Source organism: Urocitellus parryii, chromosome 9, assembly GCF_045843805.1.
Source record: "Urocitellus parryii isolate mUroPar1 chromosome 9, mUroPar1.hap1, whole genome shotgun sequence".
Lineage (NCBI taxonomy): Eukaryota > Metazoa > Chordata > Mammalia > Rodentia > Sciuridae > Urocitellus > Urocitellus parryii.
Genome location: NC_135539.1, coordinates 16,595,127 through 16,620,498, shown reverse-complemented (window position 1 = coordinate 16,620,498; position 25,372 = coordinate 16,595,127). Strand labels below are relative to the sequence as shown.

General features: G+C 50.2%; 1 protein-coding gene across 2 annotated transcripts in view; it reads right to left on the bottom strand.

Moving 5' to 3' along the window:
• Prkcb (protein kinase C beta) overlaps positions 1-25,372 on the bottom strand; it is a 294,255-nt gene that overhangs the window by 140,447 nt on the left and 128,436 nt on the right. For both annotated transcript variants that reach the window (XM_026392125.2, XM_026392124.2), the window contains exons 4-5: positions 9,981-10,092; positions 8,741-8,869 (exon numbers count right to left, since the gene is read on the bottom strand). In XM_026392125.2, the coding sequence (XP_026247910.1) occupies positions 8,741-8,869; positions 9,981-10,092 (241 nt within the window). The remainder of the gene's footprint in view (positions 1-8,740; positions 8,870-9,980; positions 10,093-25,372) is intronic.

Genomic DNA, 25,372 nt, shown 5'->3' with positions numbered 1-25,372 from the left:
GGACAGAAGCACCCACAGACAACGTGTAAGTGAACGCGTTCTGCTGTGCTCCAATAAGACGCCCTGTCTAAAAACGGGCAGGAGGTCGGTTAGTGGGCTCCCGAGCCATCGTGCCAGTTCCTGCCCCTGGTCAAAGCAGCTGTAGCTCTAACCCACTGGCGTTTTGTTTGAGTTATTTAGAATTTTTGTCACTTAAGTTTTGTAAGTAAAAAAAAAAAAAATACGTATAGAGATATATAAGACAAGCTATCACATCCATAAATCATACACTTTATCACTGGGCAGCCTGATGAATTTTCAAGAAGCGAAGACACTTGGGTATAACCAGTTCCCATTTCAAAAACCAGGACCTGACCAGCTCCCTAGAAGTCCCGCGTGATTATTTTAATTCGTTGTGCCAGCAGCCACAGAACAGCCCATAGAGTGGATACACCCTCATTCGGTTGGTTCTAAATATGCTTGCTCTGACTTTATCTCATTGCGTGCTGGTGTTTTATTTCAATAAGACAAATTCCCAAAAAGGATATGAGAGTCAAAATGTGCATATGTATACGTGTGTGTGTGTGTGTGTGTGTGTTTTGCTGGGGATTGAATCCAGGGCCTTCCTTGTGCCTATGAGTCAAGCACTCTACCAACTGAGCTGTATCCCCAATTGGGCCATTTTCCCCAAAGACGGTGACCAGTCACAGCTCAGCAGGTGTTGGCATGCCTCCCTCAATGCCATTCTGCGGGCATTTAGGAACAATGACTGCGTAGCAATCTCCTCCTGGGCCTTGGGAGCCTCAGACACGTAGCCTGACCTTGATTATTCTCTTGAGACTGTTCAGGAAAAATAAAAAAGGAAACCTGAGTCACAAGACATCCCGTTTCCCCCACCGTTTCAAGCCCAATATCCCCAATTTCAATGTCAAAGACACACGCCTACAAATTCGTAAGCCAGTAGGCCTCAGAGGAAAGATGGACAAGGGGCCTTTGCCAGGACCTCATGTGGGGAGGGGGCAGACAACTCTCCATAACGTACGGAAAAGACGGTGGCGTGCTGGAGACGGACATATGATGTGACTCAATTCTTCATTAGAATCACACTGAAGGAAAGCAAAGGGACTCCAAATGATGTCTCGCCGAGTTTGTTTAAGGGAATTTGCTCTCCAATAAGGACCCCATGAAGAGTTTCCAACAAACCTGCTTTACTATATTAGGACCACTTTAAAAATTGAACAGCTATTAAGCATGATATAGTCTAAGGTTTTTTATGTTGTTCTGTTTTCCTTTCTCTTTGTGGTACTGAGGATTGAACTCAGGGCCTCATGCATGCTAGGCAGGTGCTCTACCACTGACACAGATACATCCTCAGCCTTTTTAAAGATTTTTGAGACAGGAGCTGGGCTGGGTGGCACATGCCTGTAATCCCAGCGGCTGGAGAGGCTGAGTCAGGAGGATTGCAAGTTCAAAGCCAGCCTCAGCAACTTAGTAAGGCCAAAGCAACCTAGTGAGACCCTGTCACAAAATAAAACATCAAGTTGGCTAGGGATGTGGCTCAGTGGTTAAGCGCCCCTGGTACTAAAAAGTAAACAAACAAACAAATAAAATGTTGAGAAGGCATGACAAACCAGGACAGATTGAACATCCATATTCCAAAAAATCCCAAATCTGAAATGCTCCCAAAACCAATGCTTTTAAAGTACTGACATGTGTCAGCAATGGAAAATTCTTTTGCTTTGTGCACAAATTTATTTTAAAATAGTGTATACACAGCCTTGAGGTTACGTGTATAAATTGTGTATGAAACATAAATGGATTTTGGGTTAGGCTTGGGTCCCATCCCTGATATATCTCATTATCTATGTGTGAATATTCCAAAAATTCTTTAAAAATCTGAAATCCCAAACACTTCTGGTACTCAGCTCTCTGGATAAGGTGTACTCAACCCGTAATGTAAAAGAAAGGGGGGGGCGTCCCCAGAACAGGTCCCTATTCCCGCTCCATGGGTGGCCTTTCTCTGGGCCTGGGTGAGCTGGACTCTTAAGGCAGGGTGGACCTGCGCTCTCTCTACAGAGAGCCTTTCAGAAGTGGCTTTGAAGACGCAGACTGCCCCCTAGTGGGCCCGAGTGGCCTAGCTTCGGATCATTTTCTATCTTCGCAGCTGATGAGTGATCAGCTCATATTTTGAGATCCTAGTTCTGCCTGGATGTTTCCTTCACTCCGTTTCCCCCTCTTCTCTTTCCATCCCAAGCAGGGAGTGGCTCAGGGGAAACACATGGCAGGACAAAAAGTAAATATAACCTTCAGGTCCTCTCTGGCTTTGAGTTAAAAATGCCGGCACCTTAGAGGGTTGACAGAGATCACCCAAAGAAAGGGATTTGTGGACCCAGAGTGTCTTGGGAGAAAAACCAGGAGTGACACTGAACTTTGACCTGACCAGAAGGTGGAGAGGTGTCATGGTTGATAAAAGAAAGAATGAGAAAATACTCCAGAAAATTCCCCCAAGGAATTGGCAAGGTCCCAGGATGTGGCATCTGCCAGGGAAGGCTTATCTGGTCTCCTGTGGCACCCCAAGGCTCCAAGATATGTTTGAAAAACAGGAGACACCCCGTACGTGTTGCTGATGAATGCATGAATGAGTGAATGAAGAAATTCTAGAGGAGTTATATCCCAGAACCCAGGAGAGCCAATCAGCAGGTAGTGACTGCTGTGTCAGGTCCCCGTACATCTGCATAAGTTATTTTCTCGGCCAGGAATGCAACATCAGAGACTGAAATCCATGGAGTCAGACTCTTGCACTCAAATGTGAGACCCCCTCTCAGTCACTGTGACTTTAGCAACTTGTGCAACTCACTCTGCCTCAGTTTCCTCCCATGCAAAATGGAAACAATCATAACCACACTGATAACAGAGGAGTGTTGTGAAGATGAGTCTGTCTGTGTTAAGCACCTGGCGTGTACTAAGTGCTCAATAAACACATCTCATTTACCCTGATATAAAACTTGCCCAATCTAGACGCTCCTACATGTTCTACCAACTCAGCTTAGCCATGGTTTCCTTCTGGAAGCTTCAGGCTCCCCTCTGTGAGCTCCCATGGCACCGTCCCACTATTTACCACATTGCAATATGCTTCTCTATGTCCATCTCTCCTGCTGTGCTGTGAGCTACTTGAGGGCAGAGGACAGATTTCACTCATCACTGGTACCCAGGTCCTTCCTGAATGAATGACAGAGAGAGCCCCCCTCACCTTCCCACCACCCTCCTCGCATGGTGAACGCCTAAGCATTCCTCACGACCCTCGCCTCCACCACACCATCGAGTCAGTGCCTTCTCTGGCCAGCCCTACTGGGTCTGCTCCAGGTCCGCCATGTTGGCTTCAGATGTGAGATTCCCAGGTGGAACGTCCAGATGAAGGGCCTCCATGGGTCTTTTGGTACTTTTTCCTACCTTCTTAGAATCCTCATAAGGACTTCTCTACCTTCTCTAAATAATAAGAGGGTTTTGCCAGGTATGGTGGCGCACATCTGTCATCCCAGAGGCTCAGGAGGCTGAGGCAGGAGGATCACAGGTTCAAAGCCAGCCTCAGCGACTTAGTGAGGTCCTGAGCAACTTAGTAAGACCCTGTCTCAACATAAAAAATTTAAAAAAGGCTGGGGATGTGGTTCAGTAGTTGAGCAGCCCTGTGTTTAATCCCTGGTACCAAATAATAATAATAATAATAATAATGGCTTCTATGAGACTTCCACATCCATTTTTCCTGAGAGTGCTGTTAAGGCCTCTTTTGGAATCTAGAGAGTTGGTGGAGGTGACCCTCAACTTTCTCCAATAACCTGTTAAGAATTTTCTCCTCTTTGATGCTGTTCCTCTTTTGATGTGTGGATGTCAGATCTTGGGATGGATTTTACTACCACATTTTGGAAGTGCCTCAGTCTGCCTGGGAGTTATGTATATCACAGTACAATGTGCAATACTCAGAACACTGATTTGGAATCCTAAAGAGAAACATCCAAAAAAAATTCCTTTTGTTTTTTTTAAGAATCATCTCAGCTGGGGGTTTTAGTATACATCTGTCACCCCAGCGACTCAGGAGGCTGAGGCAGGAGGATTGCAAGTTTGAGGCCAACCTCAGCAATTTAGCAAGACCCTCAGCAACTTAGTGAGACCCTGTCTTGAAATAAAAAGGACTCGGGATCTAGTTCAGTGGGAAAAATGCCCTTGGGTTCAAACCCCAGTACCTCTCTGCCAAAAAAGAATCAGCCCCCACTTTGGGAGATATAATCATAGAGGCAAAGGTGGGTATGAATTCATGACTATGACTTTTGACGGCTAAGAATATGGTTGTGATGTACATGGGAATATAAACAAAGGGGTGGCCATTGTTATATTGATAAGTGTTATGGTGTGGATGTGAGGTGTACCCCAAAGCTCACATGTGAGACAAGGCAAGAGGGTTTGGAGGAGAAATGATTGGGTCAGAGCCTTAACCTAATCAGTGCATTAGTCCCTGGTGGCATGAACTGGGTGCTGACAGGAGGCAGGTAGGGTGTGGCTGGAGGAAGTGGTTCACTGGGGGCGTGGCTGTGGGGTCTATATTTGTATCTGGAGAGTGGAGTCTGTCTCTCTGCTTCCGGATCACCATGTGAGCTGCTTCCCTCCACCTCTCTCTTCCTCCATGATGTCCTGCCTCCCCTGGAGCCCAGCCATGGAGCCGGCCTTCCTTGGACTAAGACCTCTGAAACCTTGAAGCCCTCAAATAAACTTTTCCTCCTTTAAAATTGTTCTGGTGAGATCCTTTTAGTAGCAGCAGTAAAAAAAAAGCTGATAAAAACAGAAGGGTACTGTTATGGGCCCGGCTAGGTGGGCAATGACCAACCAGACTCCACTCTACCCTGAGACTCCCTGTCATACGAGACTGGCTTCTCCCATGGGAGCACCCGCCTCCGTACCTATGGGTAATTGCTTAGCGTAGCACGTTGGGCAGCACCAAAGGGCAATTCTTACACGGTGTAAAATTGTTCTCTTTGGTTCCCATTCTTCTGGGGCAGTGTACCCTGGCAGAGATGGACTGTCTAGACGTTGGTAACCATTCTCCAACTTGCACTCAGCTAGGGTCATTTTGACCCACTTCCCTTCTGCTTGCTTGCCGCTAAGCCAACCTGGAACGTCCCGGGGGAAATACCAATGTACCCGTCGCATGGTCTCAGTAACTACTTGGTTCAGCTTCTGTCCCCCTGCTTGGAGCGACATCAACCTGGATGTGGTTTCTGCCTTTAGAGACCTCGAAGTGCTCAGGCTCAGGGCTGTTCCTTGCACAGACAGTTCTGGGTCCTGCGGGGAGCAGTTCCCGGCTGGCCAGCTAAATAAACACTCTCCAAAATGGACTTGGTAGGTTTTCTGAGCCATCTGCCGCGTCACAGTGCTGAACTGAGCCCACAGATGTTGGAGGTGCCCACCGCAGCAGGTGCTGGGGATCAGTGGGGAGACAAAGAAACTCGGTCCACCCGCATGGAGCCAGCGCTCTGTGGGGAGGTGGCTGGGGACAGAACCCGGCATAAAACCACTCCCAGCACAAGGTGGGTCTGGATACCTGCAAATGAGCTGAGCTCCAGAAGAAGAGGAAGAGATGCGGGGAGAGGAGCAGAGAGCCAGAGAGAGAGAGAAAGAGAGAGAGAACGGTGCACAGATGGAAAGGCCTCAAGAGAGAGACTAAGACCATCAGGACAGATTCAGTCTGTCCTGAAGACCGTAAGAGGCCACGGACGGGTGTTTAAAAGAAGAGGCTCCGACTCCACTTCCATTCCGATCGTGACCTGGAAGAAACCCGGGGGCAGACCTACCAGCAGGATCTCAGTAGCCAGGGGCTTGGAAACCCTTTGACCCCTGGAGATGCTGGGATTTCCCAAGATAACACAAGGGACATTCTGGGGGCCGGTGGTGAGTGAGAAGTCCTAACACGGCACCTGCTTCTGGGGTCCCGGTGAGGTGAGGTGCTCAATTCAACACACACCACAAGGCCACCTCTGTGCTGGGAAGGGTCCAAAGTTATCTTTCTCTCTCTCTCTCTCTCTCTCTCTCTCTCTCTCTCTCTCTCTCTCTCTCTCTCTCCTTGCTGATCTGTGAGCCAAGATCGAGGAGGGGGCGCCTAGTGTCTAACAATGACATCAGAAGGAGACCTGGGAGGGGGGTGCCCTGGTGTCCTGGATGTGACTGGACCCTGCCCAGTTCCCCTTGGCTCTAGTCATGCACCCATCTCCCTAGCTGCTGTGATTGTCCCTGTGTCCAGATAATGACCCTCAGCTGCACAGTAGCCAGGTAACCAGGAAGCTTCCTCTACGGTCCCCAGCAGCCTGTCACAAAGGTCACCTTAGTCGGCTTGGGCTGCTATGACAAAGCACCAGAGACCGGGTGATTTAAACAACAGGCACTTAAGTCTCACCGTTCTGCAGCCTGGGAAGTCCAAGACCAAGGCGCAGGTAGATTCGATTCCTGCAAGGACCCACCTCTCAGCTTGTCATGGGGACCAGCCTCACATGGAAGAGAGAGTGATCTCTCTCTCTCTCTCTCTCTCTCTCTCCCCCCTTCTCTCATGACCTCATCTAACCCTAACTAGCTCCCTAATGACCTCCAAATACCACCACATTGGGGGTCAGGGCTTCAATATGTGGGTTTTGGAGACACGGTCATCTCATAGCACTGCCTGACCTAGAGGGTGACAGACCAGTCCCCTTGTCCCCAAGCAGGACTTCCTCAGTGCTGCAGGGCCTGGTCCAGAGGAGCCCATGGCGTATCTATGATTAAGGGGCAGACATTGACCTTAAACTTGAAAAGAACTTGAATCCCCCTATCAGAACAAAGACTCCCCAAAGAGGGTCCATCAGAGTACTCTACCTAAACCACAAAGAGAACCAATAAGGTGGGGGGGGTGGGGAAGGGATTCAAGGAACAAAAATGAGGTGAAGAGTAACTTAGTGTAGAGTACAGTAGGTAAGAGCCAAAGAGGCCTGGGCGAGAATGCGTTTGTGACTCTCTAAGCCCACCTCCTACTGGGGAGAATAAAAACGCTTTCCTCATTAGAGCTGCTGAAAAATTTAAACAAGACACTGCCTCTAAGTGCTCTGCATTAATGATGGACACGTTAATAAACGTTAGCTGTTGTTTTATTATTACCAATGGTGTGAGCTCTTGGCAGTATAACTTATCTGAGCCTTGGATGCTTTATTTATAAAGTTGACAGAGTAGACAGATATCTTTCAACGTTGTTGTGGGATTGGAAAAGAGAACATGAAAGGATTTGTGATTTCTATCTGCAGCAAATATTTGAGTTGCTGTAGTTCCCAGATATTGACACTAGAGGGAAGAAGAGCTTCATTTTTTGAACCTTGGGTACCAGGTGGTTTAGACAGTGAGGGACGGGGACTGTTTTCCTGGGTCCTGCAGATGCAGGATTTCCCCCTGGGCCCCCCTAGCATCCTCCTGGGAGGCCAAGCAAATTCTTTCTTTCCTCACACGTTGTCTAAAAGCTTACTGGCCTTTACAAACTGCAATTTAAAAGAGGAGTTGTATTTCACCAGGATATTTTTTCGACTTTCATATGGTTTAAGTAAAGCCCTTCCCAACCCTGGGCTCAGCACATCAGAGCTACAGAACCATTCTGGGACCTCAGAAACAAACCAATTTTTGCAAAACACCACTACCTTCCATGACTAATATTCTAAGTTACCGATTCATAAAATCTTGTTTATATTAATTAGTTATATAAAGTCTACAGCAGTTTGTGTCGCAAGCCTACAAGAGAGAATTCCTGCAAAGTTTTAGTTCCATCTGCTCTGGTTTTACCATGGCTTATGGCTGAGCACCCGCCAGGCCAGCAAAGCAGAGTTCCAATTTTGCATGAGCCAAGTCTGTCTTGAGGGCTGACCTTGTGAGCAGCAGACAAAACCCTTTTTCTTCGCCTGGTCTCTGACCTCTCCCCTACATTGTATTTCCTTCTTTCCTATTAAGTATTTTAAACAGGCAAAAAGTATCCAGAATAGCATAACGGAGACCACTAGAAGGACCTCCACTGGGTTAAAGAAAAACATTTAAATTATATGGAAAGCCCGGGGTGTGTCCTGGATTTCACACCTCCTACCTCCTCCTCTCCAAGACATAGCAGTCTCTGAAATTTGGTGTCAAACATCAAGACTATGGTCCCCCACTCCCACCGCCCGGGCTGGAAATGCTTGGGGAAGAACCAAGCATCCCTTCTCTATCTACTACCTGAATAAAGGAAATAGAATTGCACTCTAAGTTATTGAGAGAAAGAATGGGAAAGAGGGATAGAAAGGTACTGGAGAATCCTGTGAAAGCTACAAGCCGCTGGAATGTACCCAACACAGAGAAAATTTCAGGTGATGGATATGCTAATTGCTTTGATTTGATCATTACACATTGTACACATGTGTCAAAATATTACACTGTATTCCAGGAATACACAGCGTTATTATGTGTCAATTAAAAAGTTTTAAAAATAAAGTCAGAAGTCCAGGGGGCTCAGGTGGCCCCCTCTGAGCTCAAGGCCCCAGAGGGGCTTGGATCATAGTTTTGAGGGCTTACAGTTTTTTACCTGACACCCGCTGCCAGGTACAGGGGGCATCACAACCCTCCAGCCCCTCTGACCACCCGACCACCCACCATCCTCCCTCTTCAAACACCCAGGTCAAGCTGGGCCAGGACCGGGTGGGGGGGGGGCTTCTGCAGAAGCCCCAGGGCCACCTACCGACGACGATGAGGATCTCCCTGTCAATGTGGGCCTGGATGTAGATGCGGCCACGGCGCTCCGTGTGGTCGGTGCCACAGAGGCTGGGGACGTTCATGACACAGCGCTTGTGGACATTCATCATGCAGGCTGCGAAGGCAGAGAGAGAGGGCACGGCTCAGGCTGGCCCGGGCGGGGACCCCGACATCTGCCCCCTCCCTCTGGGGCCGCTGGGCCTTCCTGCTCCTCTTCCTTGGAGGCGGTGAGCAGCGGGCCCTGCCAAGATCTCACCCAAAGGCCTCTCCCACCCTCTCCCCAGTCCCCACCTTCAGAGTTGTCCCAAACTGAGGGCAGAGGCCCGGGTCTTGGTGCCACCCTGGCACGGCCGTGAATCATCACTGTGACCACCACTGCCCCGGAGGGCGTCACCCGGGTGGTCCCCCAGGGTGGGGGAGGAGGGATCTGAAGAGGGCGTCTAGGCAGACCACCGCGACCAGAAAAGTGGGAAGACCCAGAGGAAGAGGGACGAAACACGCCGATCAGCTGATGTGGCCCCTCACCATCTCATGCATCCTGTGACCCTCAAATGTCCCCTTCCGCGTCCTCCACGGTGTCATCCCTGTCGGCTCCGGTGTGGTGGGGGGAGTTCCCTAAGTCTGTGCAGCAGGGGCCGCTGCAGGACGGTGACCGAGTCCTCTGGGGCGGGGCGGAGTCGCCCCAGGCCGCATCTCGGGAGACCCCAGGGAGCCGCAGGTGCAGAGGACCCCGTTCCCAGCCAGCCCAAGCCCCGGCACCGCGGGAAGGTTGCCAAACGAGGAAGGCAATTTTTCGGGGAGAAGGAAGTGAGCCCCGGGACCTGCCGGGAGCATCAGCCCCACGTCCAGGGGGTCCAGGGGTCCAGGGCGCGGTGACGTCAGGAACGTCTCCTGGGGCAGAGCGCACCAGGGTGGCCGCTTCGCCTGCGTCTCGCTGGGGGCCCCGGCTGTCCCGCGGGTGTCTCTGCAGCCCTCCCTGAGTCTGCGCCATCTCTGTCCCTCTGTCCCTGCATCTGTGCATCTCCCTTGGCTCTGATCCCTGCTCCTCTGTGCCCCTGGCCCCCTCAGCTGCACCAGGGCGCGGGTCTGTCTGTCTCTGCCGCTGCGACCGTCTCTTCCTCTCCTTCCATGTCTCCCTGCCTCTCGGCTTCTCTGTCTCCCTCTCCCATGTGCCTTCCCGCTGCCTCTGCCTGTCATAGAGGCTGCCTGAGAGAGCAGGTACTTACTGTCACATTTCATCCCCTGGTGGATGAGTCCATACAGCAGGGACCCACAGTGGTCACAAAACGTGGGGCTGGAGTAGGTGTGGATCTTAAACTTGTGCTTGCTCCGGGGATCCTAAGGGTCAAGAGAAACAACAACCAAAAGAATCTAGTCAGTGTGGGAAGCCCAGGATCCACGCTATGCCGAGTGTCACTGCAGAACTCACCAAGGATGGAAAGGGGCCTCCCTGGATTCGTCACACCTGTTGGGACCTGAGCGAGATCCCTGGGACAAACGGTCACCAAGGGAGTGAATAAGAGCTGACCACTCCAGCTCCACCCCAGCACACACTCAGCCTGCAAAGCCTCCAACGGACCACCCAAGAACCCAAGGGACTGGCTCCTACCTGTAGCAGGGACTTCAGAGACAGCCAAACAAAGTGACAGGCACCAGATTTAATTTCCTATTCCCCCCCTTCCCTTTTATTCTCCAAACAAGTGCTGGAGTGATCTAAAACTCTTGTCTAGGCACAAAATCCTACCTTCCCCACTCACAGCCCATCTGCCAGTTCCTCATCACCCACAGAACAAAGTTCAAGTCCAACCAATAGTCTGCCAACTGCGGCAGACACTGCTAGGTCGCCACTGACATCCATCCTTCCCTCTAATAACAGAACCTGGAGATTAAGCAGAGGCCGAGGCCAGCCAATTAGGGACCACATTTCCCAGCCTCCCTTGCAGCTTGGTGAGGCTGAGCAGCTGGGTTCTGGCTCCTGGGATATGTATGTGCTTCTGGGTCATTCATTGCCTTCCAAGGGATGTGCATGAGCTTCCCTGACCCCTCTCCTCCTCCCTAAAACCTGGGAACTGAAAGTGACCACCTGGAACCCAAATTGGGAGCCACGTATGGAAAGGACAAAGCCACCCTTTCAGCCTTGGACTTTGTCCCTTTGGGCTGACGCCTGAGAGAACATGTAGCTTCTGTCTTGTTGAAGTCACTGTGTTTGTGGGGCTATTTATTAGAGCAGCTTACAGGTTTCCCTAACTAATGAGCATGTTCCAACCTGGCAGTGTAGCGCCGTGGTTAAAGGTACAGACTTTGGAGTATCAACTGCCTGGCTCCTTCTCAGTCTCATGCCTCTGGGCAAGTTACAGAACCTCTTTTTCTGCTTCTGTTTCCTTGTCTGTAAAATGGAGATAATGATAGTGCTCAGACTCTCATTATAGGGTGAGATGGTTGGGAAGAAGAAATGGATTAGCTCATCGAGAGATCTTAGATCCACCTGGCACATAGCAAGCACTAGAAGTTTCTGCATTATTATTACTGTGACCCTGGCAAATAATAGCTCCTGAACGGCAGCTCAACCAGCCTTGTCTCCATTCCTGGACAGAGACCGAGTCATACATCAGGTTCCTAGACAAAGCCTCCTGCCCTGTGCCATGGAACTAAGTTCTCAGCGCCCAGAACTCCTTCACCCCCAAATGAGCCACACCCCCATCAGCCTCGGGCTGTGCACCTCCTTGCTCTTTCCAGAGGTGTTCTACTTCTCTCAGGGTTCTAACTACGAAACTCCTTCTTTCTCCCAACCCAGTGCAAAAGTTGCTTTCCCTGTGAAACAGTGCAAGGCCCAAGTTAATAGCACACGCATTAGGTTTGCCCCCCAAGAGCTGATCTGACACCCCGGTCTTTACTATAGCTATTTCTCTCTTCCTCCATTAGCTCAGCCAATGCACAGGTCCCTCTGCAGGTGGAGACGTGTGCTTGAAATGGATAGGCCAGTAACAGACCCAGAAAGCGAATGAGGAAGCAAGTAAATAGATGCAATACTAAATAAATAGATGCAATAATTAGATACTATTTTATATGCTGTTGAAGTGATGAGCGGTCCTCCTAAGGAAACTGCTATTTTTAAATTTTAAAAATAGTCCACATACCTACTGAAATTGCCAAATGTTTAGTAAATTAAAACAAGTATCAAGATATCCAGAGGCTCAGCAGTCTGAGGCAGGAGTATCATGAGTTCAAAGCCAGCCTCAGCAAAAGTGAGGCACTAAGCAACTCAGTGAGACGCTGCCTCTAAATAAAATATAAAACAGGGCTGGGGATGGGGCTCAGTGGTCGAGTGCCCCTGAGTTCAATCCTCAGTATATAAAAAAAAAAAAAAGATAGAGTACCAGTGAGAAGAAAACACACTGGAATTTTCATACAGGAGGGAAGATGTGTGAATGGCCAAGGCCCTTTGGAAAACAGTGTGGCTATTTCTCATAAAGTTAAACATACTCTTTACGGCACACAACCTGACAATCTAGACCCAGGTGAAATGAAAACGTGTGTCGATCCAAAACCTGTATTTGAAGACTTAGAGTCACTTTGCTCATAATGGCTCCAAAGAGGAAACATAAATTGTGGCACATCTACCCAAGGGAACGCCTCTCTGCAATAAGAAGGAACGTCTTAGAGATCCCGCAACCGCCTTTACGAGCCCCCAAAGCGCCAGGCTAAGAGAAGACGTCAAACCGAGAGGGCCCGGCGATGCATGAGTCTGTTCATAGGAAGTTCCAGGAAAGGGGACAGGAAACAGATCAGTGATCCAAAAGGGTCAGGAGTGGAAAAGGGATTAAGCAGAAAGAGGCACATCTGGGGACTTCTATTAGTGATTAGAATGGTCTAGTAACTGGGGTGAATTTTGCTGTTGTTAAAAATAAAACGAAGCCAGTTGCATGAAAAGCTGTCTCAAGAGGCCTCCCTGGAAATCCCCAGCTGCTGCCGGTGTGTCTCTGTCACCCTGCGTCTTCATGAGCTGCAGTTTCTTTCAAGGCTCTGCAAACCTCTGAGGTCAGAGAGATGAATTGTTGGCCCTTGCAGAGCTCTGGACGGCCAGGCTTGAGAGGCTGGGTCCACTCTGCTCTGGCCTGAAGTGTCCTGCAGTGCTCAGAGTAAGCAGAAGGACCCCAGCAGCCACCTGTCCTGCTCACGGTGCTGCCTTAGTAACAACAGCAGAGCTTGGAAACTGCCAAACCGAATCCAAAGGCTCCTGAACGGCAGCTCAACCAGCCTTGTCTCCATTCCTGGACAGAGACCAAGTCAGACATCAGGTTCCTAGAAAAAGTCCCCTGCCCTGTGCCATAGAACGCGTCCTATCGTGTCCCTTGAGCATTCACCTTAAGGTTGGGGATGCCAGCTCCAAATCAACCTAAAAAGAAACCCTGTGCACCACTGGTATTGGCCTGTAGGGGGAGCTCTGGGCTTCTTGCTGGACCCCACTCAACTTCCAAGGAGGAGGAGTTTCTCTCTGGTAGGTTAGATGCTAAGACCCTGATTGGCCCAGGCCCTGTGGGAGGAGCTTGCACAGGAGTTAAAAGGCAGACACGCCGTCTTTTTCCCTCACCTCTCCCAGGAGGCTGCTGGGATCAGGTCTCAGGGTCTGACTCTGAGAAGCTTGGCATGAATGGCCCGGGCCAGCTCTCCTCCATGGTCTGGGGGCGTTCTCTCTCTCTCCTCTTGGTTTCTGAGGTCCCCTCGGGGTTTTCTGACATGGCTAAAGTCAAGACTTTGCTGTCAGTTAAGGTTTGACTCTCTGTAGACCTACCTTGTACACAAGAAAACAGCTCCTTTAAGATTTAGGAAGAAATCCCAACTCACCCTACAGGGCCTCTGTGGGTTTTCCTGCATGTACGCAGGTCTTTGCCAGATCTCAGGGAGAAGGGTTCAAGCAGTTCTGAGCAAATACTATCAAGAGCCTTCTCCATCTCCACATGTCCCTCCCATGATAGGACATGTCAAGTGTACTTCCCAGCCTCAGCAAGAATGGGGAGGGAAGAGACAACTTGTATACTGAGAGCTGCACGTGCGTGCGTGCTGGGTGTCTCAGGTTCACTCCAATCCTCGGGACACACCACGTGGAAGGTGTTATTTGTTCCTATTTTAACCATTGTGAAAAGGGCCTAGGCTGAAGAGTAACTTCTCAAGGTCCCCTGGCTGGTCCCCTGCAGAGATGTGCTGATACCACACTTACTCTCCCTTCCCCCTTCTCTCCCCACTTCCACGCCATTAACACTTCATCTCCCAAGGGGCAGCTAAAATAGCGCTTCATTCATTCATTCACTCATATTCACTCACCCAGTTAACAGAGGGCCAGGTCCTTCCTAGGTATTGGAGATGCGTTTGTGAAGGAAGGAGACTGACTACCTTATCACAGGAATAAACGGGAGTGGGGGGAGGGACAGGGAGCTTGTGTCCTCCTCTGCCACATCTTCCACATGGTTTCACTTAAACAATCCGATGGTTCTCGCAAGTTCGATTATATAGGCGATTCTGCTAAGTGCTGTATCCCCGGGGCCTTATTATATTTGACATAAAGAAGGCGCTCAGTCAATATTTAATGATTGAGAGTAATGTGTATGGAGCATTTACTCACATCAAGAGCTGTTTCAGGGGATTTATCAGGCATTAAAGCATTCAGTCCCCATCACGTCCCTATGAGCTACCTATTGCTTAACACACCCGTTTTACAGATGAGGGAAGCCAGCGACCAAGGGTGACATGGCTTCCCAGCCTCAGCAAGTACATTGTTTCTCAGGGCAGCTGGTAACTAAGAGGTCAGCGAGATGTGCGGCAGCTGTAAAGCGGGTCATCACTGTTCATCTCTGAGAGTTTCTGAGCCAGGCCCAGAACTGTTACAGAAAAGATGTGCTGTTACCGAAAAATGACTCAGGACTGCGCGAGACTGATCAGAGCCAGATAGGGTCAGTAAAGTGAGTTAGGCAGGTTGCAAGTCAAAGTTGATTTCTTAGCCAGGTACAGTGGCACACACCTGTAATTCCAGTGGCTCAGGAGGCTGAGGCAGGAGGATGACAAGTTCAAAGCCAGCCTTAGCACCAATGAGGCACTAAGCAACTCAGTGAGACCTTGTCAAGGGCGGGGATGTGGCTCACTGGTTGAGAACCTCTGAGTTCAATCCCCAGTACCAAATAAATTTTTTTTAAATTAATTTACAGCTTATTTAGAGGTTGTGGGAGGTTTCTGCGACCTCAATACCTGAACTAATATTTCACAGGGCTCAGGCCTGTCAAGTATCAACTCCACCCACCCGTCGGAGACCACCTTCAGACCACCCAGGTCTTGCCCCAATCAATTAAGTCCTCCTCCCTCCTGCCACCTGGAGCAGAGAATAAAGCCCCAAAGCCACACCCCGACATGACTCCAGGATCCTCAAGGGGAATCTTGCCGGGCATCTGCCCAGGTCTGACATGGAAGGGTCCCCACAGCTACATTTGCTCTTGAAGAAGTCCAACCCCTGGCTGTAGCTGGCTGGGGCAGAGTGGACACTTGACTCCAGGGTCAAGTCTGCTGAGCAGCTGAGCTGCAGGTAGAGGCCAGGAGATCTGCAGCTTCAGGCTGAGGCGTCTGGCTTTTCGAGTGGGCTCCAAGGAGCAGAGAGAAGCGGGGGACAAAGGTCACATGATCCCAGGGTTGGCATGCATGACCCTCAGAGGCCTGGCACCCCGTCTTCCTGTTCCATCTGCCTTCTTGTGTCCTCTAAAGCTCTCCTTGGGGCTTCAGCCAATCCAAGGTGGCAATGACTGCAGCCGGGGAGAAGAGTCAAGCGAGGTATCTACATTGGCTCTGGCACAGGCTCCGCCCACTGACCAATCAGAATGGATTAACTGGACCAATCGGCAGGGCCGAGGTGTGCTGGGCGGGAACTCCTTAGCTGCTGGTCCTGCAGAGGCCAGGTGGGAGGGCGCCGGCGGAGCAGCCCCGTGACCTCTACGCCATCACTCTCCCTGGGGTCTGGTTTCGATCCCATTCAGAGACGTGGCCTCCTTCTCTGTTCTAATCCCCCCGCCACCACATTTTACAGTCTGAGCTCCCAACTGATCCCAGGCCACTCCGGTGGACCCCTCTGGGCCACCTAGAGCCTCAACCATCCCAGTCCGGGCTCCTCCTTCATGCCAAAAGGTCACGATCAAGAGCCCACAGGCCATATCAAGCCTGCATATCCAGCTGGTTCATAGGATATTCCTTAAAAAAAACTGGACTATCTTTAAAAGTCATGAAATGTCAGATTAAACAAGGTAAATTTCCGGCTCGTTTTGAGAAATCACCAGTTGTGTCAATACCGGAGGCACATGTCTGAGGACCGAGCAGCAGTTTCTTCTTTTAGACAGGAGATGAGCTTTTCAATTTTCCACAGTCCCCACCATTCCCTACTGTCTTCACTCTTCCCCCTTCCTACTCACCCCTTGCAAGCTTCTCGACTCGTCCTCCTCCTCCCTACAGTCAGTCCTTTGTCTGGGACAACCACAGGTGAACATATCCCCTAAACTCCAAAATGAGCTCATTTGGCTCAGTGAAAAGTGCTTTCAGAAGCAGGCTGGGAACTACTGCAACCCTGCCGCCGCCTGGCCCCTGGATGTCCAGTGTTCGGTCATTGCTTGAACCCCAAGGAATCAGCCTTCCACAAGGTCCTCGAATGACCCCTCTTGCTACTAGTTCATGTGGTTGCTTAGGTCTAGGCAGCTGGATTTCCAAGTTTCCAATTGCTTCTGACCCTGATTCAAGAGACAGCTGAATAAAAGCAAAGAACAATCCGCAATCCTGACTTTTACTACCAACATCCTCGGAGCATTTCCTCTCTGCCATGCACCGTGCTGAGCCTTCTGAATCAGGTCAATAAGTCCTCCTCATACTCGGCATGGGAGGGGTCATTACTGTCTTGGTATTCCAGGTGAGCAAAGTGGGGCTTAGAGAGGTAACTTGTCCAAGGTCACAAAGCACAAGGAAGGAGAAGAGCCAGGATTGGAGCCCGCGCTTCCCAGGCTCCCACAATACGGCTGGCTGAGTGGGGACACCTGAGTGTCACCTGCTGCCTGGCTGCTCCTCAGCCTTCCTGAGGTATCCAACCTAACAGGGATGAGGCCACCCTTCCTCTCATACAAATCCAGCCCTGGCCAGTGACAGGCGGCTCAGGTTCCTGTTCCCCACCCCCACTCCCACTCCCCACCAGAGTCTCCATAGTGACAAATGTCCGGCACCAAAGGACAAGCAGATCCAGTTCAGCATCTTTAGCCCATCACCTGACCCCGGACACAGAGGGCTGAGGAAGAAGAAAGTGCAGATCAAAGACCAACCGAAGAAAAAAAAATCTTTAAACCTCTAATTCCAAACCTAAAATAGCCTTGCTCAGTCTGAATGGCCTTGTGGATTTGTTCACAGGTGGCTGGAATCTGGCCGGGGTGAGGCAAAGCCGCGGGCACCAGGAGGCTAAACCAAAGCACAAAAGCAAAGGTGCATCCCACCAGGGCCAGCCAGAGGAGGGAGTGAGAGCAGAGTCATCCCCAGACACAGGCCAGGTGCGCTGTGTGACCCCAGGCAGGCGACACCCTCTCTGAGTCTCTGGTGCCTGGTCCAGAAAGTGGGGATAACCACAGCACCCACCTCACAGATGGGCTGTGATGAGAAAGCGCTCCACAGAGCACCCTGCCCCCGGGAAGCACAAGCTCCTGCTATATTATTCCAAAGAGAAAAAAGAGCAATCACGGTGACATTTTCCAAACTTCGGTCATGAGCTGTCCAGGTTTGGCGTCTCTATGGATCACCTACAACACCGTTGACTATACCACCTAGAATACCATTTAATTCAATATGTCACTTTTGTTTTAATCAACCTGTTTTTAAAAAAACTTTTTAAAAATGTGAATTCATGGAAATCAGCTTTTTTAATTTTCTAATATGCCCTAAAATGAAACAGACAACTCCTGAAGTTTGAAAATGTTCATACCAATGGCTGCTGCTGAGAAGCTGGGGGGAGGGGAGAAGCTGGGGGGAGGGGAGAAGCTGGGGGAAGGGGAGAAGCTGGGGGAAGGGGAGAAGCTGGGGGAAGGGGAGAAGCTGGAGGGAAGGGAGAAGCTGGAGGGAAGGGGAGAAGCTGGAGGTAGGGGAGAAACTGGGGGGAAGGGGAGAAGCTGGGGGAAGGGGAGAAGCTGGGGGAAGGGGAGAATCTGGGGGGAAGGGGAGAAGCTGGGGGAAGGGGAGAAGCTGGGGGGAAGGGGAGAAGCTGGGGGAAGGAGAGAAGCTGGAGGGAAGGGAGAAGCTGGAGGGAAGGGAGAAGCTGGAGGGAAGGGAGAAGCTGGGGGGAGGGAAGGGAGAAGCTGGGGGAAGGGAAGAAGCTGGGGGAAGGGGAGAAGCTGGGGGAAGGAGAGAAGCTGGAGGAAAGGGAGAAGCTGGGGGAAGGGGAGAAGCTGGAGGGAAGGGGAGAAGCTGGGGGGAAGGCGAGACGCTGGGGGAAAGGGAGGAGTGTGATCCCCCTCAGGCGGGCCAGTTGGTGCTACCCCGTGGGGGCAATTTGGCACTATTTATCAAAATCACAAATGCTTTTCCCCTTTGACCCAATCTTCTTACTTCCAGGAATTTTTCCTGGATTCCAGGAAACACTGTATGTGCATGGTTATTCATTTACAATAGCAAAACTTTACAACAAGTTAAGTGTGTGTCACTGGAAGGGAGTTGCTTAAATGTCACACCACGGGCGGCTGCTCAGGTATGAAGAAGAATAAGGACATTCTCTGTGCAAATGTGGGGAAAAAAAAAACTCAAGGATGTATTTTTCCTTTTAATCACTGAATGGTTAATGATCAAAATCCTTTGAACATACATAAAAGTGATGCATGTTTATGGGATGCCATGATATTCTGATACTTGTATATATTGAGTGACATTCAAACCAGGATAAATCGAGGATACATATGTGCATACACACACACACACACACACACACACACACACACACACACACATATGCACATGTATTTTTTGGTTCTGGGGATTGATCCCAGAGTCTTACACTGACTAAGCATATGCTCTATGCTGAGCTATACCCCTAACAGGGATATATTATTCTGGAAATTTCCAAACAATGAAAATAAACCAAGGTAATGAAGAATATATATCCATTGCCACCTTTCATGCGAGCTCGAGTCTGGATGAGAGAGTATATTCTTAACTAGTTGCACCTTTGTAGGAACAGAAGGACACAAGGAAGCCCACTAGAAGTGGTTACCTAAGCAGGCAGGAAAGAATGAAGTAGAAGGGAGGAAAATTTGTTAGGATGCATTGGGTGCAAAAAAAAAAAAAAAATCTCAAGGCTCTCACCACGATGCTGGAACTCACGGGTGCCACCAGGCTAAGCCCCCAGCCACCAACAAGAGGCCAGGCAATTGTTCCCAGGGACAGAAGAGCAGGGAACGCTTCACTGAGGCTGGGTGGGCCGAGGTGGTGTGAACTGAAATGAGGGTCACGTTAGAAGCTGTAATTACACAAGCCACCACTGAAAGGGGACCATGTAATAGGGTGAGGATCTTGAGGTTTGTTCCTGCAGGAGAGAATGAACAGAACCCATGAGGCCACATAAAAGAGCTTATGTGCCCGCCCCCAGGTGGGGGTGCTTCATCCATTCAAGACGCCCGCCTTCTGCTAACCTCTGCCCCCTGGCCAATAATTGATCGTTCCATTTCAGTGACAAGTGTCTATCGTTGTCAGCGCTGGCAGCATCTTGAATAGGATTTCCTGGGTTACAGAAAAGTGTCAACATTCAGGGTTAATTAATAGCCACGTTCAAACTTCGCTCCTGGCTGCGGTCATTATTAGCTTTTTGACTTGGGGGGCAAGTGATTTAACCCTTTTAAGAAAATGAGGAGATGATGACAGTACCTAATTCCTGGGTTAATGAGAGGGCTCAGGAAGACCCTGGGCATGAAAACTGCCCAACAGTCACTAGCAAAAAAATAAACACTTAACCCGGTCATTGTCACCATTCCTTTCCTCTCCTTTGGCCAAGTCCTTTGCGTCTGGTTTAGTTGGTTTAGCCCGTCGTAACCACACAGGCATGCCATCTCCCTTTCCCCTGCCCATCCGAAACGCCTGTTTTATCGCACACCCATTTCTTAGGCATCCTTGGTTGTTTTTAATGCTCCGCTGATCCCTCTATTCCTGCCTCCATACCATACTATTTTAATATGCTATAGGTGTGTGATATTTTTAGTATCTAAAAACATGCACCCCCCAAACCCACCAGCCCCTCCCCCAGCCTTACCGCCTGCTTTTACATTTTTACATTGGTTTTTTTTCCTCGCCTTACACGATAAGGCACTGAGCAGAGCTGGGTGCTACAGCTAAGTAAGCTAAGGCACTGAGCTAGGGTTCCGCTGTGGGTGACGTCCAGCCAGGGCTGGCAGGAGGGGCAGGGGAGGGGGAGAAAGTGATGGGGGGGGGTGATGAGGAGAAAAAAATTCACCTGGAATTAGCATTGTTAAATTGTTAGATACAGAAGAATTATTTGTGCGTTTATTTTATAATCAGATGTTAGTTAAAATACTCAGGAGGGGGTCTTAATCATTTTCCTTGGATTCCCTGATCGAAATGGCCATCGGTCACATTAACCTAGTCTCTTCCAAGCCAGGCTTTTCTGCTGGTGTTTTCCAGGAAGGATCTCAATTGACCAGCCAGGCCAGTGGGTCTCCACCTGGCGACGCCTCCCTCCATGGCACACGTGAAACCTGTTCCAGAGATGCGCTTCCCGCCCGGCCAGCGCCACACAGGCCCCGGGGTGGGGCTCCCAGCCACGGTGAGCAGGACTTTGATAAGGAAGTCCTCAGAACACTGTTTAAGATCTGGGGTGACACTGGGCCAGCTGTCCCCATGGCCGTGACCTTCACATGAGGCACACCCACATGGAGCATCCCAAGTCCCCAAATCGGAAAATGCTGCAAACTCTGAAACTCTTTGAGCACCAATAGGATACCATCAGCGGGAAACTCCACACTTCTGACCTCGGGTGGACGGTCCTCAATCAGCACACAGGTGCTTTTAGAAATGACATTAAATCACCCGTAGTTAGACAGGCACAGTGGCACACGCCTGTCATCCCAGCAGCTTGGGAGGCTGAGGCAGGAGGATCATGAGTTCAAGGCCAGCCTCAGCGAAAGCAAAGCGCTAAGCAATTCAGGGAGACCGTCTCTAGATAAAATACAGAACAGGGCTGGGGATGGGGCTCCGTGGTGGAGTGCCCCTGAGTTCAATCCCCAGTACCCCCCCCACAAAAAATTACCCTTATCTATGTGTATTTGGTATATAGGAAGCATAAATGAGTTTTATATTTAGAAGTGGCTTCTAGCCCCAATGTATCTCTTTATGTATATGCAAATTTTCCACAATCAGGGGAAAAAAAAAAAGTTTGAAATCCAAACACTTCAGGCGGAAAGCTTTTTGGATAAGGGATAGCAACTTGCAGCTCTTTGTGGTTACTGCGCAGCCCCTTTGTGCATCTGAGTTTGAAACTCCTGCCCGACCCCAAGGTCAACCAGGGTAACCAAGGGCCACCAGGGACACAGCTGCATCCATCCACCAGGCTGCAGAGAGCGGTGCAGGCTCCTCTGGGGTCAAAGCGGGAGTCCTCCTCCTCCTCCACGGCCCTCTGGAGCTGGCTGGTAAGATTCTTCTGGAAGGCTCCAGGTGCAGGCAGCCCCCACCCAGGGAAGCTTCAAAGCGTCAAGCCCTGGACCTGAAGATTCAGCTCGGATGCGCTGCCTGGTCTGGCAGGGGTGACGCCCACCACTGCTCAGGGGACTCTCAGCCTGGCGGGGGATTCAGGGCACCACCCAGAGAGGGCTCCGTGGGGTCTTCAGAAGGTGAGGCTCTGGGCCGCCTGGACTCACCCGCCAGCTCTGCCAGGTCCCAGCTCTGTCCCCACCGGCCGCGTTGCTCAGCCTCTCCTGTACTTCAGTTTTCTTATGTAACAGGGTTAACGATATTTTTATTTCCTAGGATTGCCAGGGGAGGGAAACACCTGCAGTCTTCACGAGGGTTGCCTGGCACACAGCACACGATCCATGAATTCCAGCTGTTACTATTATTAATTTTTACCCACCAGGTCTTCCCTGTGTCTGCTGCACCAGGACATCTCCCAAGCAACTCCAGACACGGTCCCACGTTTGGGACTTGGCTCTTGATTTCCTGTGCCAATTCACTCCCAGCTCCGTCGCTTCCCAGTAGGGCAACTCTGTTCAAAGGATTTACCCTTTAGCAAGCCTTAGTTTTCTCATCTGCAAAATGGACAGGAGGGATTGTCCTGTGAAGAGACACTAGAGCCTATAGTAGATTGCCCTGTGAGGCTAGACTGTCTGGGAATGGCTCCCAACTCAATGAATTCCCAGCTGTGTGACCTTGGACGGGTTTCCTAACCTCTCTGTGCCCAGGTGTCCTCACCTTTAAAATGCAAATAATAATAATAAAAGTCGCACTAAACCCTCATAGGATGATGACAATTTAATGGGTTAGTATCTGTCAGGGGCTCAGCACCGTGCCAGGCACATTGTTTGTTGAATCTAAGAGGTAAATGTTCCTGCTTTCTAACAGAATTCATATTGCGCTTGGTAACCACCGGCATGAAGTACACAATTGATACATATCAGCCTAAAATAAAAATGACATCTGTGACCTGGGGCAAGTCACTTCCCTGGTCTGATCTCAGTTCCCCCTTCACAAAACAAAGGGGTTGAGCTGGGTATTCCCCAAAAGGGAGCCCGCGAGTTCCGAGGGTCTCAGTGGTCCCCGCGCTGTTCACAGAAACTTCGCGCCTCTGCCTGTGGGGGCCGGGGTGCACTCCCCGCCCCAGGACAGAATAGGGCTTCGGGGGAATCACACTCTTGGGATATAAATAAACCCTCCGTCACCCCCAAACCCACAGCCAGTCCCCTCGGCTCCCGCCCCCACCCCTGAGCACGTGGCTGGGCGGCTGGGGGGGGGTTCGCCCAAGCGCCAGACCTAGAGCCCGTGGGGACACTGTCAGCGCGACCCCCAGTGCACACGGCCCCCTCTGCAGCCCAGGTGCTCGGCACAGGGCAGAGGTGGAAGGTGGGCGGTTGTGTGAGGGACAGGAGCCTCCTGTCACTGCCAAGGGCCTCGGGAAGCAGGGGGCCACTGGCCACTGCTGCGCTGGAGACTGGACCCAGCAAGCCCCCCGCAGGCTCGGAGCCCTGGATCCCCACCAGGAGGTGACAGCCGCAAGACTCTGCAAGCCTCGTCCTACCCTTCCTCCTTTACAGAACACAGCCCAGGGGGCCACTCTGAGGTTCAAGGGACAGGGCTCTGAAGTGCCCGGCCCTGGGCCAGGTGTGGGCTGATCAAACTGCAGACCCTGACCCCCACGTCCCTCCTCAGGTGGGCATGACCAATGTCATCATTATTCTCGTAGCAGACAGCGCTCCCCGGCTGCCAGGCGTCATGCAAATAATGCCTGACATGGTCTCAGTTGATCCTCGGTGGCCATGAGGAATAAGTTTGTTGTCCCCGTTGAAGAGGGGAGAAAACTGAGGCCCAGAAAAGTCAAGGAAGTTGTCCAAGGTCACACGGTGAATGATTTGGGGAACAGAATTGGAGCTCTTTGTCCCCCTGTGAATATAGCTGTCCCTTGGTACTCACAAGCAGATACTCAAGTCTTTGGATGCTAAGTCCCTGATAGAAAAAGGTGTAGTATTTGCCTACAATGTAGGCACATCCCCTGGCCCACTCTGAATCATCTCTAGATCACTTTGTTTTTTTAGGTACCGGGGATTGAACTCAGGGGCACTCGACCACTGAGCCACATCCCCAGTCCTATTTTGTGTATTTTAGTTAGAGACAGGGTCTCACAGGGTTGTTTAGCACTTCACTTTTTTGCTGAGGCTGGCTTTGAACTTTCGATCCTCCTGCCTCAGCCTCCCGAGCTGCTGGAATTACAAGCCTGCAACCCTGCACCCGGCTCTAGATGACTTTTAATACTTCATATAATGTAAATGTTATACCCCTAGTTGTCATACTGTGCTGGTTAAGGAATAATGACAAGGATTTAAATTTTTTAAAAAGTGGTACTTGCTCAATACAGATGCAACTATTTTTTTTTTCCCCAAAGATTTTCAACCCACGGTTGGCTGAATCCAGAGACGGGAGACCTGCAGATTCAGAAGGCTGACTGTAAATGTAAAGTCACCTGTCTGGTGTGTGACATCAAGGAGAGGCATGTGGGGCTCTGCGTACCCGTATGAGGAATTGACCTCATTAGGGAGGCCAGGGCAGGCCCCCCGCCCGGCAGAAGTCAAGCTTGAGCTGTGGCCTAGTGGATGGGCATGCCTCCCCGGGGCTCTCAGCCCTGGGTGCACTTTAAGATCAGCTGGGCACTTTGACTCATTCATGGGCTCAGACACAAGGACTTTGTTAAAAAGCTCTGATTAAATAAGTTAGTGCAGCTGAGCACCCCTCGTCTGAAAACTCCAAATGCTCAAAAATCCAGAAAGTTTGGAGCCTCAAAACTGCACAATGAAAACTCCAAACCTGACCTCAGGCAACAGGCCACAGCCCAGACACAAGTGCACCCAAAATGTTGTATACAATTACCTTTAGCTTATGTGTATCAGATACATGAGTTTTGTGTTGAGATTTGGGTTCTGTCCCTAAGATATCTCATTAGGTACATGCAAATGTTCCAAATTAAAAAAAAAATCAGAAATTTTAAACATTCCTGGTTCCAAGCATTTTGGATAAGGAATATACAAGCTATGTATGCAAATCACTTAGAAGAGCACCTGGCATATAATAAGTGCTATGTAAGTGTTGGCTAAAATCATGATTCAGGAGGTATAATTACTATTCAGTCAGATTTGGCAGCAGAGAGAAGATGAGGATGAAGGTAAGTCTGAGAACACATGGGAAGAGACCTGGGAAATTGACCACTGCCCCGAGGAATTAGGGAGATTTACAGTTAAGGGGAGAAAAGGATCAAAGGCAAAGTTCCACAAGGAAGATCTGAGATGCAGAGCTAAGGGGACCTAAAGGCCCGGATGGCAAAAGTAGATCTGGGTCAGGCAACTATTTATAGGCTATGCCAGACACTAAGCTCCTTGCATATATTAACTTATTTAATACTCACAATACTTCTAAGAAGTAGATGTATTATAAGCCTCATCCTGTAAGTGAACAAACAGAGGAACAGAGAGGTTAAGTGACTCATCCAAGGCACACAGCTAGGAGGTGACAGCATCAAGATACGGCTGGTCTCAAAGCCCATGCTCTTGGTTCATGTGCAGCACCCCAACTTGAAACCCGTAGACTTCACTCTGCCCTCCACCCCAAACCACCAGGAAAAGTACCAGAAGGTATTGTTTAAAAATAAGAGAAAAGTCTATTTCAGTCCAAGATCAGGGAAGGGAGCCAAACAAATGCCAGAAACTCTTGAACTATTTTCGACATAGAGGAATCGTGAGTCTGGGGTGCAGGGAAGGACACCCTAGCCTGGTTCTCGCCCCACTTCCAATTTAAAAAAAAATACAAAGTTAGAGGGGGACGGTCTGATTGGGGGAGTAGTTGACCGAGTGCAGGAAGC